Source organism: Lutzomyia longipalpis, chromosome 2, assembly GCF_024334085.1.
Source record: "Lutzomyia longipalpis isolate SR_M1_2022 chromosome 2, ASM2433408v1".
In the NCBI taxonomy this organism is placed as follows: domain Eukaryota; kingdom Metazoa; phylum Arthropoda; class Insecta; order Diptera; family Psychodidae; genus Lutzomyia; species Lutzomyia longipalpis.
Window position 1 is genome coordinate 15127862 of NC_074708.1, and position 16655 is coordinate 15144516.

Here is a 16655-nt window from a genome sequence, read left to right on the forward strand (position 1 = left end):
AGCTTTTCGTGGACAACTGGGGGCAAAGCTTTGTCAGCAGAGCATTAAGTAGAAGAAGAACTAGAAAGGAATTTAGAGCCATCGAGATGTTATTTTTTCTTTAATAAATTTTTGTTTTTTTAGCCTAAAAGGTTGAAGGGACTAATAAGAGTTAGGTATACAAATAAATGAAAACTTGATTTTATTTTATTGTAGAAAATTTCTCAAAAATTCGTTTTTATTTGCTAATTTTCCAACAAATTTTAAAATATAATTTTGTTGGTATAATCTCCTACAAACTTCCTCTTTCTCCTCCGTCTCATTGTACCTCAAGATGAAGTGCAGGGACAGAAAAGAAAAGCATTGTAAAATAAACTATTTCATTAATGCCAAATCAAATTCGCAATGCATCTTGGAAAGGAACATCCATTATTTGGAATTTGAGATATTTACTAACTTTAAATGCGAAGATGAAAGCTTTTCCGTGTTTGTTGTTTTCAATTAAAATCAAGACGTAAATTGAACTTACAATTGTAATTACAACAAATATCTCCACATTTATTGTTTCCTCCTCGACTGCCCGTCTCAATGTCTTACTCGTTCAATATTTCTTTTGGCATTATTGAGAGCGAAATGATAAATTGGAATGTGCCAATTGCAGGCAATACTGGTGGCGCAAAAATTGCAAGAGAAATGTATTCATTGCCGAGTGATGCTCTTCGCACCCATTCAGCAGCATTTTCATCATGAAGTATGAAAAGAACTCCCCATAGTCCCCCATACTCTCAATGGAGTCCAGAATTTTAATTAGCAACATGCCATTGGGGATAATCATTTCTCATTCTCGAGTACTCGCTGTATACTATGCATTGAATGAAGAATTCTTTGACGAATACTTTTGAGAATTTATCTCAAGGTTTATCATTTTCCTGAGAACACGCATGTTGAATTAATTTTATTACATTTCTAGGGGAGGTTTATTAAAAAAAAAATAAATGTTTGAAAATCTTCCGGAAAGGACATTCTCTCACATACAAGTTCCTGTGGGGGGTAGAGGGCAATTCTAGAATTATCACAATTACCACTTGGCTAAGGCGTGCAAACTGTCTGCATGACTTCATTGAGCATACGTGCAAGGTATTCAATTAACTCTTGTGTGTGTGTGGCAGAACTCCTTGAACTCTAACCGCCGTAGTATTTAGTAACGTCTCACGCCAAAAGATTATTAATTTAAAATGCTGACGGAAGTGCGCATTTTCAATTTCTTCTAGCAAATAAAATGAACACAAAACATCTCTAATAGTGCCATGTATTTTATTGAAATACAATCAACTCAATGGAATGTAATTTTTTCTTGGACGGAATGAAAAATCTTTAATCACAAATGTCTCTTCTACTTTTTCCTGTCTTTTTTTTCTGAAATACTTACCAAGGGTACTTTCAATGGCGCAGGTTCTTCATTTGCATTCATCGGCATAAACTTTTCCTCAGCGTTTTTCTCAGCAAAGTCAAACGATAAATGTTGCAACTACGGAAAAGGAAGATGAAAAAAAATTAAATGGATGATTTCTTTATAAGTTAAAATAAAAATTTTAAATTTCATTAAAATAAATATTTTTAGGAATTTTTATTTATTTAGGGCAAAACGGATCCGAGTAGAAGGAGTTGAAACAATATAACAAATTGCTTGATGTATTGAATTGAGGATAAAACTCTGATAGAATTTGATGTATGTATACAAAATAGGGGGATTCTTAATTTTCATTACTTTTTTTTATAATTTTCCTTCACTCAACTTTTCTTGGCAACTAATTAAGACTTAACTTGAATACCTCATGATTACCATTTAGACGACCAACTATTCCCAAACAAAGACACAATTGACCATTGAGAAAAACGCATAAAAGCGTCGAAAGCCCTGCTCAAAATTGAAAGGATGCGTTTGGGTTGATCAACCGCCTCCTTGGCTGACGCTACCAAAAAGATTTCTCCTATTTCTCCACAAATTTAGAATAAAACTCTCATAAGTATGTATAAAACTCTTATTAATATAACATACACAACGTACGATAAAATCCCATCCCTTCCACATCTAGATCTCAAAACGTTCAAATAGTTACACAAAACTTTGACATCGAATATCGACCTCAAATGAAGAGTTAATTTTATTTTCTTTCACAATTGCGTTATATGTGAAAATTGTGAACTACCCATATCGTGCAGGAATGGCGTTTGCCATAAAGTTTAGCACACCACGAATTTGTGAGAACAAGTTTAATGTGAACTCGGGTAATTCCAGGTGTTAATTAACAGAGAATGATGTTTCTCGGATCATGATTATTCCAATCAATAACTTCTATCTGCGCTTACCCTTTTTACCCATATACCCGACGAAAGGGTGGTTGTTCGCTATCACAATTCCATTCAACTTTGTGAAAATATTCCGGTGTGTATGGAGAAAGTTTTGTGAGGGGTGGAAATTTACGTATCAAAATTTATATTTTGTATGGGACTGAAATCGCGATTGGGACGCAATTTCAATTATGAAAACGTGTGGTGTGGTATTGACAGACCTAATCACAAAAGGGACTCTCCCATGGATCCGATGGTGGAAGATGATAAAAGGGTGTGTTCCGTGGGTGGGCCCAGCAGAGTAAACACACTGTGCCTTAATTGATGCGATGACTATTCTAATATTCATTTTCTTCGACGTAATTGTGTAGTTGCCAACCACAGTGGGGGTGGATTCTCTGTTTGCGCACCGCTTTAGCCACCGCAATCCACACCGCCTGTACATCTTGCCCACGATATATGTGGAAGCTTTTGGAGAAAAAGCTACACAGAGAGAGAGAGGAACCTCACGAAATTCGGTAGTGTGGGATGATAGATAAAATTGGATTATGCTCACACTCTCACGGAAAAGATCATAGCGAATGAGCGGGGGTGTGGATGTTGGAATACAATTAATTATTTCAACTCTTCGGTGGAGGGGTGAAAGGAACATTCTTCTCGTGAATACAATCGCATTGTACATTTTAAACGACAGTGATAATTCCCCGTATCTATGAACTCTATATAACTTTGAGCGCGCGCTATTCGTTCTTCTTGCGAAAGAGGGAATGTTTTCGCCATTTCACATCATATCAATTCCCACCGCAATCATACCTAATCCCACGGAATCCAATCTCATTTCCACATTTCTACTTTCACCACCACAACTTGAGGGGCTTTCAAATGTATTAAAAATATTTTTTTTCTTGCTCTTGAAAATTGTTGAAAGCTTTTATTAATTTTTCTTTTGATCTTATGAATGGAAATTTTAAAATACTACTTGTATATTTATAGAGTTTTATCCTCCTTCCGGGAACGTCAAGTAAAGGATACGAGCTTAAATAAAACGTAACCTTTCTCAGAGCTTTTAGCTCTTCATAGTTCTCTATCAATCAAAACCAACTTTGAAAAATGATTTTAAAAAATTATGGAATAAAATTATTTTTTAAAGATTAAAAAAAAAAGGAAAATATGGAAAATGGGCCAGGTAATATAAGGGCGGAATTCACTACAGTGCATCTGACAATCTCTAAACATCAAAATTTGTAAAACGTCAATCTGACTTAAAAATTGCAAGACCGACTTACAAATTTTATGACCGACTTAAAATTTTAAGTCAGACTTAAAATAAACTGACTTAAAACCTTAAGACCGACTTAAAATTTTTAAGTCAGACTTGAAAAAACTGACTTAAAACCAGCTGAGCCCAGCTGAGTAGTGAATTCCACCCTTAAGACTTTGAAAAGACTATGATTTTGAAGATTTTCAATTTTTATCTGAAGATTTTTAATTGATAAAAATATTTACAAAATTTTGTTTGTATAAAAAACTGATAATAGAAAATTTATAGAAAATCTTTAGAAAATCTTTTCCCAATTTTTCTTGAATATCAAATATTTCCTTATTGTTTTTCAATTTTATTAGAAGTTATTTCTTTTTCACTATAATAACGACCTTTTAATACTTCAGCTCTGCCCATGGCTTGGACCTTCTTTCTTCCAACTTGAATTCCTCATCTATTTCTGCCATAATAATGAACTTGTAAGCCTCCCTTTGAATATCCTGAATAGCATTCGCATCTTCAGTGGCGATATTCAGCTTTCACGTTGCTTATTTCTTTGCATTGACCTAATCTGGGTACCTCCAACAATACGCACAAGAAAATCAGACATTATGTGTTCTTCTTTTTTCTGCACTCTCCCGTCTCCAGAAGCAAAATATCCGGAGGGAATAGTGAGTGTAAATAAAGCGAAATTAATCAATATCTCCAATGTTTGATTCCCTCATTCACCTGAGCTTCACCAACACGAGGTTGCCACTTGAATGTGAACAGGGGGAGAATGGGAGGAAGACTCTCTCTCGACGCAGTGAGGAAGAAGTCTGTTCTGTGTGCAATATACCTTTACTATACCTACTCCAAAGAATCAATGCTTTAGCACCACCCCTTATGCCAAACCCTCCCGCCCCATAGACAAGTTTCGCATCGATCTCGGAGCGTTGCAATAAACACAATCAAATCTGTTTGTAAACGTTTGTCTTTCAATTTCAGTGTATCGCTCGCGAGTGATTCTGAAATAAATTGGAACAATATTGCACTGACGTCGTTCCAGCGCAGTATGTGGGAATTGTTCTCCAAATTGCCAGCTATCTGGATGAATGAGCAATGGGAATTAATTACACGTAAAAGGAGCTTTTATGTGCTTTTTTTCTGCAACGACTTACGTTACAACTCTACCAAAGTATTTAAATTGGAAGGAAAGGAAAATGGGAGAATAAATACTATGCGTTTTGTGTTTGACTTTAATTGTCTTGGACTTGTGACCTTTGGAAAATTTTAAAGGTCTCGCTAAATGTTCTGTTGAAGGCCTTTTTAAAAGCTAAAAAGAGATTTAGAAAAATACGTGATAGAGCCTTGACGCTTGAATTAAATAATCTGACAAATAAAAAAAAAGCTTTTTGAGCTCTATCAAAGTTTTAATTAATTTTAGTCATTTCAATCAATATTCTTCAAACTCGCACAAGAAGTTCTAAAATTTATCTTTTTATGGAATTCATTTTGATTTTTGAGAAAATAAAAGCTTTTTATATCATTTTTATGCATTTCAGAATGTAAAATATCCAAACGTGTTTAGGAGCAGATTCGGGATAACTCAATGCTCTAAAAATCACGAAATTGGTTGCAAAATTCTGTGAATGTAAAATAACTCAGTTTTAGAACAGAATAGTTAAATCAAGCAAACTATAGTCATTTCTCACAGCATAAAATGCATAAAATCAAGCATTTATGTTCGCTCTAAATTCTAACAGGTAACCTGGCAAGATGACTTGAAGCTTTCAACAATATTAATAGACATAAATTTAATTCAAAATAGAACAATAAAACTTTGCAAATGTTCCAACACACAGCCAGACAATAATCATAGTCAGACCTCATCACTCACAGGGTGTAAATTTAAAATCACTTTTACCCATTTTATTGGAAGTTTTGATAGAGATTGAACGATTAGATACATGAAATTGGTATATATAGGCTTCCCTCTCATGGATGATGTTGTAAAATTCAAGTTTTTGAGTGAGCATCGTAGCTGAATCAACTCAAAAGTGTCTATAGCAGCAATTTAAATTCGATCCAAACCATAACCAATCAATCACCCTCGGAAAAGAAGGCCCCCGTACCCAAGACAGCAAAAGCAACTTTTGGTGGATGGTGCAAAATTAATGTTGCCAAAATATATTGGGGGATGGGCATGCAAGGGAGAAGCCCAAGAGATTGCGCGTATTTGAACTTTCTTAATTAACTAACTAAGAGTAAGGGAGAAGGAGAGAAGGAAAAGGAGTGTGAGAGAAGTAAAAGACAAAAGCTCAAAATGGTAAATTACAGCAGCACACACAACGACCTCATCCCAAGTCTGTCCAATTGTTAACTCACGTCAGCAATCACATATATTTGTCACTTCTTCCCTGAAAGCTTCTTCATATACACCAAATACATCGGAAGGTTTCGCAAGAGGAATTTCGAGACAGAGAATTCACAGCATGTAGCCACTAATTGATGCTTCTTGGAATACTAAACAAAAGAATTTCATTTCTCATGTGAGAAATTGATTGAGGAATTGAGCTTATAAGGAAATGGAATCCTTGCCGGAGAACTTTCATTTAGGTTAAGTCTAATATTTAATTAAGCTCAAATTACATATATTTTTTAAATTTTATTTCCTTTTAAAGCCCATTAAAAAGATTATAAGAAATTTTAAATCGATTACATTCATTGGGAAAAAAAAGAGACGAGCTTTTTTAAAAGAAAGCTCTGGCTATTAATTTCCTTCCTGTAAATAAAAATTGATTTTCTCCTAAAGTCAATTATTCAAAAGGATTCCACATTTTGTGGGGGGAAAACATTAAAATAATCGCAAAATAATGACTCCTTTTTGCATCAAATTGCAAAATAATTGCCCTTTAGAGGATTCTCTGACGTTCCGTTTTTTTTTAGGTTGCATTCTATATCCTTAAGCTATCTACTTGAATTTAGATAAACATCTGCATATCCCCACACAACTTTGTGTTGCAACAATGATTTTCCCAGTGGAAAATGTGCAAAATGTATTTGAATTTAAATTGTCTTTCTACAATTGCCACTTTTCTTTTCTTTTTTTTTTGGGAATTTAATTTAGAATAAAAAAGGATTGTATGTAGTAAAAATTCTGGATTGCTCACCAATGAAAGTCCCGTAGAGGGGTTTAATTGAACACCATCTCTTGAATTTCTTCCTCATTGTCATCGTCAGGTGTTGCAGGTATTTCCCGTTGACGTCCTGATGTCCAGATTGTTTCAAAGAGAACCCCACATTCGGCACAAATTCGCTCAACTAAGGACTTCTCAACGAGTCCTCGACTGGCCCAATCGGGAGATTTACTTGTGAGATCTTTGAGGCTATTCAGAGCTTCAGGGAAAAGTCGTGAAGCTGCGAAAGCTTCCACAAGAAGAGCCAGGATATCGGTATGTCGAACAGGAGGTTTTTCGACTGAGTGCGCAAGGATATTGCGACATCCAGCTATGACAGCCTGATTCTCCCCACGAGACATACTTTCTTGCAGCTCCAGTACCCTTCGACATTCCCCTATTGTCAGTTCCAGCTGATCAGCCGACCTCTTTGCATTGGGCACCTTTGCAATGCACCGATTTGCCTCCATGAGAGCTTTCAGAGCTTTCTCATAGTCACGGTATTCATCAATTTCAACCTGGGCGCAAGTTACGTAGAAGTTGGCCAGAAGATCAAAGGCCTGACCCTTGGAGTAGAACGTTACGATATTTTTGAGAATTTTCGCATCACTCTGCCAATTGAGGGCTTGGAGGTAGTTTGCCGCCATGATGTAGACCTCCTTTTGACGCGACATACTAGCGAAGAAGATAATCTTCTCGGTATCCCCAGACTTAAGCAGGCTCTTCATAGCACGAACTTTATCCCCAGCTTGAGTAAACTTCTTCGTTGCTGTGTGGTAGTCACCCTGCTCTTGTAACAATTCCCCAAGGGTGATCAAAATTCTTCCTCTGGTCTCATCATCTGCTTCATCCTTTGACGGAGTTAGGAGCTCTGCAAAGGTCTCCGTTACTGGAACTCCGCGATCTCGACAAATCTCGAGAGCTCTCTCAAATTGACGCGTGTTGGCTAGAAGCTGAACAGCCTTCTGGGCTTGTTCGATGCTGAGGAAGAAATCAGCGCATCGAGACACAAGCTCTGGATCGGATGAAGCATCGAGTTCTGATGCAATAACCTGAAGAGTTTCAGGCTGTTGCGATGCAAAGGCCATTTCAACGGCTTTGTGAAGCATCCCAGAACGATGGTACAGCTCAACGGCACGCTTAAACTCTCCGCATTCTTCGAAGTACGAAGCAGCAGCGGCTTTATCCCTCCCACGGGCTGCATTTGCAACAGTCCAGAGATCTTCCCGCAGATCATTCTCACGGCAGATCCTGACGGCGTTGCCGTAGGTCTGAGCACGCGTGTAGAACTGAATTGCCTCTTGGGGTCTCCCAATGTTCTCATAGTGTCGTGCAAGGTGGTAACAGGCAGCGTGGTCACCACTATGCCTAGCAGTTGTTTCAGCTCGTGAAAGCTGCCCGAGGAAACACAAAATCCTCACCTAAAGCCAAGGAGATAGATTAGGGAAGTCTGACCAACTGCATCAACAACAATTAGCGAAAGAAAAGAAAAGCAAAAAAGCTCAAAAGCTCCCTTACTTGAGAGAACCAATCGTCGGCCTTTTGATAAATTTTGAATGCAGTCTCCATGTCGCCCGTGCTCTCAATGTACTGGCCCCACCATTTCAGTAAATTCGTATCCGTTGTATTCATCATGTATTGCTGGCAAGAAATACGGGGGTAACGTCAATTAACTTTACCAATTGCCGCATTCACTTGCTGAATCGTTAATTTGGTGCTCCTAAACATGCGGCAAAGTTCCCACAGTTTGTGCCATGGTATCATCAACAATTAAACTTTCTCCGCAAACTCCAACATTTTGCAATGGATTCGAATAACATACAATAATAGTTCTAAATCGATTTTTTTTTCTTAGTTGTGCGAACGTTTTTATTGCATTTTTGTCAGAAATTAATAAGTAGAATAATTTACTACAAAATGGGCTATTCATACATTTTCCATTTAGCATATAATTACGTTGAAAAAGAACTTTTAAATTTTTGAAAAATGATTTTAATTTTCCCATCCATTAATTGAAAGGAAAACAAAGCTTTTTGATAAAATATGCAAATAAAAATGAAATTCCCAATTTAAAAAAAAATCCCAAAAGATTAATAAAAAAAAGTTTCAAATTAATTACAGCGAAGCTTTAAAGCTTTTCCCCAAATATTTACAAGTGAAAAACTTTTGGCCAACATAAAAAAATGTACTGGTAAGCTGACCAAGCTTACGAGAGCTGTGTTTCTTTCAGTGTACCAATTTTGTGAGAGCAAACTAGAACGTAAATTAATTTAAATACGCGCAAAGTCGGGAAAAGTTGAAAAGTCATACCGTAAGAAATCTTTAAAACGCCATATCTCGGGAACGGCTCCATAGATTTTCGAGTTTGAGCTATCGTTGGAAAGGTCTTGAAGTCATCTATAACATATCGAAAAATGATGAAAGTTTATGTCGCCATTTTCGAAAAATTCGAGTTCGAAATTTTCGAAAATTTTGTTTTTGATTTTAGCGCCTCTTGCGGTCATTTCTCGAAGTTGCAATGTTCTAGACATTTGTAGGGTTTCACGAAACCTTTCATTTGCGCTTGAGTTGATCAAGATCGGACTTGTAGAACCTGAGATATGACATGCCAACTTTGGAAGGCTATATCTCGAGAACGGATCCATAGATTTTCTTCATTTTTGGCATGAAACTAGATAATATAGTCAGCTACAACATATCAAAAAATAAAAAAAAATTATGTCGCCGTTTTCGAGATATTCATCGAAAACTCATCGAAAATTTTGTTTTTGATTTTTGGCCCCCTAGTGGTCATTTTTGAAACTTCTGATGTTCTAGAGAGTTGTAGGGTTTGTTGAGAGCTTTCATATGAGCCCGAGTTGATAAAAATCGGTCAAGCCGTTTTCGAATTATGGTCGATTTTTGATGAAAAATTGTAGCGACCATATTGACTAAACCGTTTGACCAATTTTCGAAAATGAGGTATCGTTGGAAAGCTCTTGATGGCCCCTACAACATATCAAAATTTCAGACCTCTAGCTATAATAGGGGCTGAGATATAGCGAAAACAAAATTTTGAGGTTATCCAAAATGGCGGACGGGGGGGTGGGGGGGTGGATTTGACCTCATAATCGGATTTCTTCAGGTCGATATTTAAACTTTGCCGTTTACCGCAAGTCTCTATCTATCACCGTTCTCTTGCAATTTAAGTTTATAATCCGGACGGACGGCCGGACGGACGGCCGGCCGGCCGGAAAAAACTTATTTTTGGCGCATACGTTTTTTGGAATGTGGGGACCCTAATTCGTGCTCATACCAAGTTTGAGCCCGATCTGACGACTTTCGATTTTGCTCGGTACACAAAAGCTGTGTCTGAAAGAAACACAGCTAAATGTGTGACAAATAACACGAATAAAATTGGATGAAAAAGTGTCCATTTTATTGTGTAAATTTATGAAAATTTAACCCGCAAACAATGAAAAACCCACCACGAATTGCAAATAATTACATTTAAAATTATTTAGTAATTTCCGATTTATTTGTTTCACCATTCTCTTTTTTATTGTTTTTTATGATCATAAAAAAGTGAATTGGTCGCAAATAGATTTATCGTAATTTTTCCTCAAAAGTAATTTACTACTACTAATATGGAGGGGTTTGGAGGCGCTCAACAACTTGGGCTATATGCGCTCAAAAGTAATTTATGTAAAATAATATTGTAATAAATTCAAAGAAAGGGAATTTATTACGCTAAATTTAATCCTTTACATAAAAAGATTTCTTTTTCTGTGAAAGGTATTTTCGTAATTAGGGACGATTAAAAAGATGATAAATGTGTGGACTCACCCTGAGTGCGACGGGGTCATCAATTAGCATTTGTGTGATGTTGTGTGTTGAATTTAGGGACTTGTCGAAGAATTTGATGGCTCCATCAATGTCCCCGGATTCCCTAAGCCATTCGGCATACTTAAAATAGGTATTCTTCAGGTGCACCCTGTCGCATTGCTCAGCAATTTGAAGAGCCTTCGAGAAAAAGTTGAAAAAAAAAAAACCTTCAGCAACAACTGCGTGAGAACATTCAGCCGAAATAAATTCACCTCCTCAAACCGCCCACACGCCTGTAGGAGACGATTTAGAAGGTCATACCGCCCACACTTCTTGTAAAGTGCTTCCGCCTCTTCAATCATATCCAACTCAATGGCCAGCACTGCAATTCGCGCTTCTTTCTCCAGTGTGTCGTCCTCCATTGCCCTCCGGAGGGCTCGCACCGACGAAGCCCTCCTAAGGTGTCCCAGACAAACCTTCGCCACATCCAAACGGCCCGTGTGAACGCACATCTGTGCCAAGTTGCGCCACACAGCCTCCGACTGAATGGATTTGATACATCTGCAATTGAAATTGAAAAGGGAAGTAAGCTCAACTCCCCCACACCACTTCCCATTATTTATTCGCTCCCATTCATTCTGCGAAGGGCTCGCAAAAGTACACGCAGTGTTGTCTCTATCAGAGGGAGCTTTCGCTCATTTTTTTTTGTTTCTTTACTTTAACTTTTTCCAGAGAGATAAAATTTTTCCCCATGCTAAAAATAAAAATTGAATGTGGGATGAATTGTTAAAGTTATCTTTGTGGAATAAAAATAAACTTTTAAAATTTAATACCCAAAAGAAGCGAAAAGCTTTTTGATTTTTTTTTAAAACTTTTGCATAAAGGGGTGGTCATTTCAAGGAAATTTTGAATGAAAGATAAATTTTTCTTTACTTGAAAAACTTAAGATGGTTAACCCAAAAAATGATGTGAAACACATCTAAAATGTCCAGATATGAGCCCTGAATTCTAAGAACTTAGAAGGGTCAATATAGATATTTATTAAACTTATTAAATTTATTTTTTAAAAACTCTTTTTAACTCCTCTAAATAACTTTCTATATTTAAAGTTTTATCAGTTTTAAGTAATAGCGGATTGACAAAGGCCTTAAGAGGTCCGAATTGGGCCACGTTCCTCTATTTATTAAATTTATTAAATGTGTTTTTTAAAAGCTCTTTTTAGGGTATGTTTTAGGCTCTTAAGGAAAGCTAGTAAAAAAATTCTAATATTTTTTTATCGGTAGAAAATCATACTACAAAAAACCCAAAAAAGCTAAAAATGATTAAACAAAATTTAATTTTCTTTTCAAATTAAAAGGCTTTTAAGGCTCAAAAAATTAGTAAAAAATAATAACAAAAAATTTTAAAAATCAAAAATAAAAATTATTTTTAGAATTTTTTTTTATTTTAATACTTTCTGCATGCTTTTTGAATTGATTTAAAACATTTTCCAAAAATAGAAAAATAAAAACATTTCTATCTCCTTAATTAAAATTAGAAGCTTTCATGGAGACTGTTGAAATTCCCAAGATTTCGTCAAAAGATTCACCCTTAAAAAATTAATTTAACTCAAATTTTCTTCACTAACATACCCCTCTCACAATTACCAGACAACAATAAATTCTCAAATCATCCCCATAAAATTACCAACTCAATGTATACTGTATGAGTACTTAATTTTCTCGAATGACATGCCTCAGGCCCTCCACACCTCTATTGGGAAACATTAGCTGGGAATCAATGGGTAAAAAATGGCTCCCAGAGTGCAGATTTGGGGGCGGTGCAAAAAAAAGGAAAAGTGGATGGGGGTGTTAAAAAATCAAAACAAATAAACCTGAAAGCGTGGTCCATATTCCCTTGAGCAACATTCAAGCTGAAATCCAGCACCATTTTTCGCGTTGATGGGTCACATTTTTCAAGCCCTTTGAAATCTCGCAGAGCAATCCGTCCAATGCTATTGATTTTTAGCGTTATCTACCACCCCCCCGGAAAAAGAGAGAGAGAGAAACTCAATGAGAAATCACCACACATACACAGCTTTTCCCACCCACTCAGAACTTACGACGTGTGGAGCACACAGGTTGACCAATTGCTCCCCCGGGGCCAGATTGATGGTCTCCAGTTCCTGAAAGCCACTGCGTTCTGAGATAAACATCACGCAAGCTTGAGATTCGGTGACGGTTTGCATTTGAATTTGACGCTCCTCCGTGGCTGAAACGCGAGATTTTTGCTGAATGCACCGCACCTGCAGAAAGAAAGTTATTCAGGATGTTCCTGGTACATTGCCTTGCTTCTTGGCTTACCTCACAGACTACTAGACGGGCATCATCAGTGTCCCATTTAAAGGAAACCGGCAGACGAGCAAAGAAATGATCATTCTTTGTGACTGCACTGAAAAAATCAAAAGGATGCACAACATCCTTCTCAATGTCCCACAAGTAGAGCTTCCCATCGGGCAGGAGGCTCTCAGTGGCAACAGTTGCTGCCAAGTGCGTACCCTTAAGGTTGCACCTGGCCACAATAAATTCCCCAAAGCTATCGAACATGGTATGCCCAGACTTGGGACTCGTGACAAGCTTTGGCTCATGGCGACTTACATCGTAAATCCTGAGATACCCATTCATTGTGAATACTGTCAAGAAGCTCCCAGTCAAATCCGCCCCAATTGGCTTTCCTGAATAATCAAGGAGATGTGAAATTTAGAAGAAGGATTTATTTATTCATTGTGCTCATGAAGGAAGAATAATTATTTAGGCTTAAGAGAAAGTTGTAAGTTTGAATAATTTATTGAAAAGCTGCTCATAATATTTTATTGATAATAATGAGCGAGAGGAAAATTCGGGAAAATGGCATTTTTTTTGGGAGAATTTTTGAAAGCAACAGAAATCCAAAAGTTTTGAAATATTGCTGCAGACGTTGAGAAAAACTAAATAGTTTTTCTATATTTTAATTCCGAGTTATTAACAAAAGAAATCCTTAGACTTACCTTCAGTATCCTTGAAGGAGATTTCCTGAAGTAGGACTCCACTGAGGGAAACAATCCTCACATCATTGGACGTTAAGAGAATGACATTCTGATCATGCAAGAACAATTGCAAAGACTCAGCCGCAAAGTTCTGATGAGCTTTCACTTTGAGCGGAGCTTTGGATGCCCCTGCACCTCCAAGCTCATCTTCCGTAGATACCTTAAAGACAGCAATGTTCTTTCCATTGGAAACAGCAATGAAGCTCTCAGACAAAGCCAAGCTTGTAATTGAGATGTCTGAATCGAGGATTTTTGTCCTTTCAGAGGAGTGCTCAATGGTGCATTGATTGGTGGTCTTCTGAATAACCCAGAGATCCCGACAATGGGTAGATGCAAGGAGTTGTTCCTTCAGGATGAAAACATTTGAAATACAATTTGCCACAATGCATGGCTGCCCTATTTCCGTTACACCCCAAGAGCACTGCTTAACAGCCCCACGAACTGCTGTAACATTGTTCAATTGCCAGATGTTCTCTGGAGACGCATCTGGAGCGTAGTTCATGCGACGCCAGTTGAAGAGATTACCCTGATTGGTTCCAGCACAGAGAGTCTGGGTATCAGGGCAGAAGGCTAGGCATGTGAATGCTTCAGATGGGAGCCTCTGAAAAGCTTCTGACTTATTTTCAGGCATCTCCATTGGGAGCAAGAAGTTGTCACTGGTATCAATATCCCAGATTCTAACACTGAGATCTCCAGTGATGATTGCCAGAGCACTTCCAGCCCATGACATCATCCCATTGTAACCGGGTTTCCTTCCACTAAGCTTCACGCGGTCGAGTTCAGTTAAATTCCCTCCTGATTCCACAAAGTAGTGAGCAACAGTCATGTCTTCCATTAGAGCAACAATGGCATCCCTCTTTGGGTGCCAGAGAACCTGGATAATGGGACAGTTGTCGAGTCTGAGTACTTCTGTGCAGGTGCCTGCTTGATTCACATAGAACATGGCTCCTGATTGTGTCCCAACGTAGAAGCAGTGATTGTCCTTCACGCCAGCGTGCGTGAGGCCTCGTGCTGCTGTTCTTGGGCGCCAATTTGTGAGCGTATCCAGGGCGGATTCATCTCCAGCCACAGCAGCACGAGCTAGGTTTGTTAGTTCCGTTGCCACGGGACTGTGAACATGGCGGCGGAATGTAACGTGCAGAAAAGGATCACGTAGTTCGTGCGTGAAAGCAGTAAGGAATTGACCGTGAGAGTCACATCGCCATCCTGTGAGAACACCCATGGAGTCCCCACTAACGAGCCTTCCTCCTATGCTTGATTCACTGAAGGCTAGCAGGACAATAGGACCTTTGTGGAGTCCTTTGATAGACGTAAATTCGCGAGAACCCTCTGACCACGTGAGGATTTCGCCATTCTCCCATCCGCTCACCTAAAATGCATTTTTTTGAACTTTCAGCAAGGATTTGTTTCTGAAAATTCAATATGGCGGCCCTAACTATAATCTTTCCAAATTTTTTGATATTATTTGGAATCATTTTGTTTGATTTTATTAACACTTGGAGGACCCAACATTTGGCACAACGCGGAGGATCAAATTGGTAATAAGTACCAGTTGATAAAATATGCTCAATAATTAATTATTAATCAGTTTATTGAACAAGGATCGAAAGTTTCAATAATTCTCAATCTCCTTCAAGCATTCCTACACCGAATTACTAAATATTTAATTTAGAAAATCGTTACTGAAAAAAAATTGCGTCGAATCGATGCAAAATTGCCAATTCAAACGACTTTTTTAGCTGCAGTTTTGCTTAATTTATTATTGCGCCTAAATCATCACAAACTTTGATTCTTCCAGTAACTTTTTAGTCACTTCCGGCAATAAAATTAGTCCACATTAATGATTTTTACCGAGGAAAAGTGAACAAGAGCATTTCATTTGGGAAATATGGGGAAACATAACCTCAAAACCACGGCAAAAATGTATGGGATTTTGACTGGTAGTTATTACCAATTTGATCCTCCGCGTTGCATTCTGACTTTGACCTCAATTATCTTCCATAGAAAAGACTTTTCTCGAGATTTTCTTTCTGCTATCTTAAAGTAAAAAAAACTCCCTACACATAGATGCTAAATTCATCGAGATAAGTTCAATAGATTTTATTTTGTAACGATTTTAAGGTTCCAATTGGTAGCAATTACCAGTAAAGTCCTCCGAGTGTTAAAATCGAATTTAATTTGTTTGTAATTTCTAATAAAACCTTTGAAATTCACGCTGATTCATTTCGTTTTTCATTTTATAACATTTCATTGACATTTATTCTTAAACAAAATATTGTCAATCAAATGAGTAAAGTTAAACAGATTTTGTCTGAATTTTAAGTTCATTTTCAAAAATACGATAAATTTTTCTTTTTTTTTTAAGAAAATATTCAATTTACGCGCAAATCGCATGCAACCATCCTCACAACCAACAACCATGCAACTAGTTGCAACATCGGTAGCAATTTTTCTTAACGAAACTTGCACTTTAACTATTTTTTAAAGAATTTTAGCGACTTACCAGAAGCTTTTTTTCTGGATGCCAGGCTAAGGCTGTAGCCTGTGACACGGGATTAACAGGAAATGTTACATTGGGCACAATTTCTCCCTGAAATAAAATGAAATTTAAAAAAAAACCGGTAAAATTTTGAATTCTGTATAATTTTCATTTCTAGCTTTTAGAAGAAAGATGGCGTCAGGTTTTGCAAAATTACATACCGTGTCACTGGAGAAAAAAGCAACTGTACCCCCTCGATCCTGGCTGTAGGATGCTACCGCCAGGAGGGGTTCCCTCCTGTGCCACACTGCAACCGTACTAACTGCATCCTGATCTGGAAATTGCACTTTTGTGTCAAAAAACAGCGTCATCTCACTACTGCGATGAAAAATTTCGTTTTCCGGGTAGCAGTTCACAACAAACTGTTGCCATGACAACAAAGAAATCTACCTGACAGGTGGCACAACCTCAAAGATGTACTAGAATAACTATACAAGTTAACTTAACCGGTCAGAAGGTGTTTTGGATGATCCGGAAGAGGAAAAATAGTTCAATTTG

The 16655-nt window shown here is 37.4% G+C and overlaps 2 protein-coding genes across 3 annotated transcripts in view; one reads left to right on the plus strand and one right to left on the minus strand.

The window, feature by feature from the left end:
* The window catches only part of LOC129790865 (UNC93-like protein), a 1060245-nt gene that overhangs the window by 262486 nt on the left and 781104 nt on the right, over positions 1-16655 (plus strand). The window lies entirely within an intron of this gene.
* Positions 1245-16551, minus strand: LOC129790818 (intraflagellar transport protein 140 homolog). Its single transcript, XM_055828571.1, has 11 exons — positions 16319-16551; positions 16122-16208; positions 13580-14987; positions 12897-13267; positions 12656-12838; positions 12428-12567; positions 10827-11115; positions 10576-10752; positions 8269-8391; positions 6745-8171; positions 1245-1507 (listed from the first exon to the last, which is right to left on the minus strand). The coding sequence occupies exons 1-10, from the start codon at positions 16466-16468 to the stop codon at positions 6768-6770; spliced, it is 4332 nt and encodes a 1443-aa protein (XP_055684546.1). The 5' UTR covers positions 16469-16551; the 3' UTR covers positions 1245-1507; positions 6745-6767.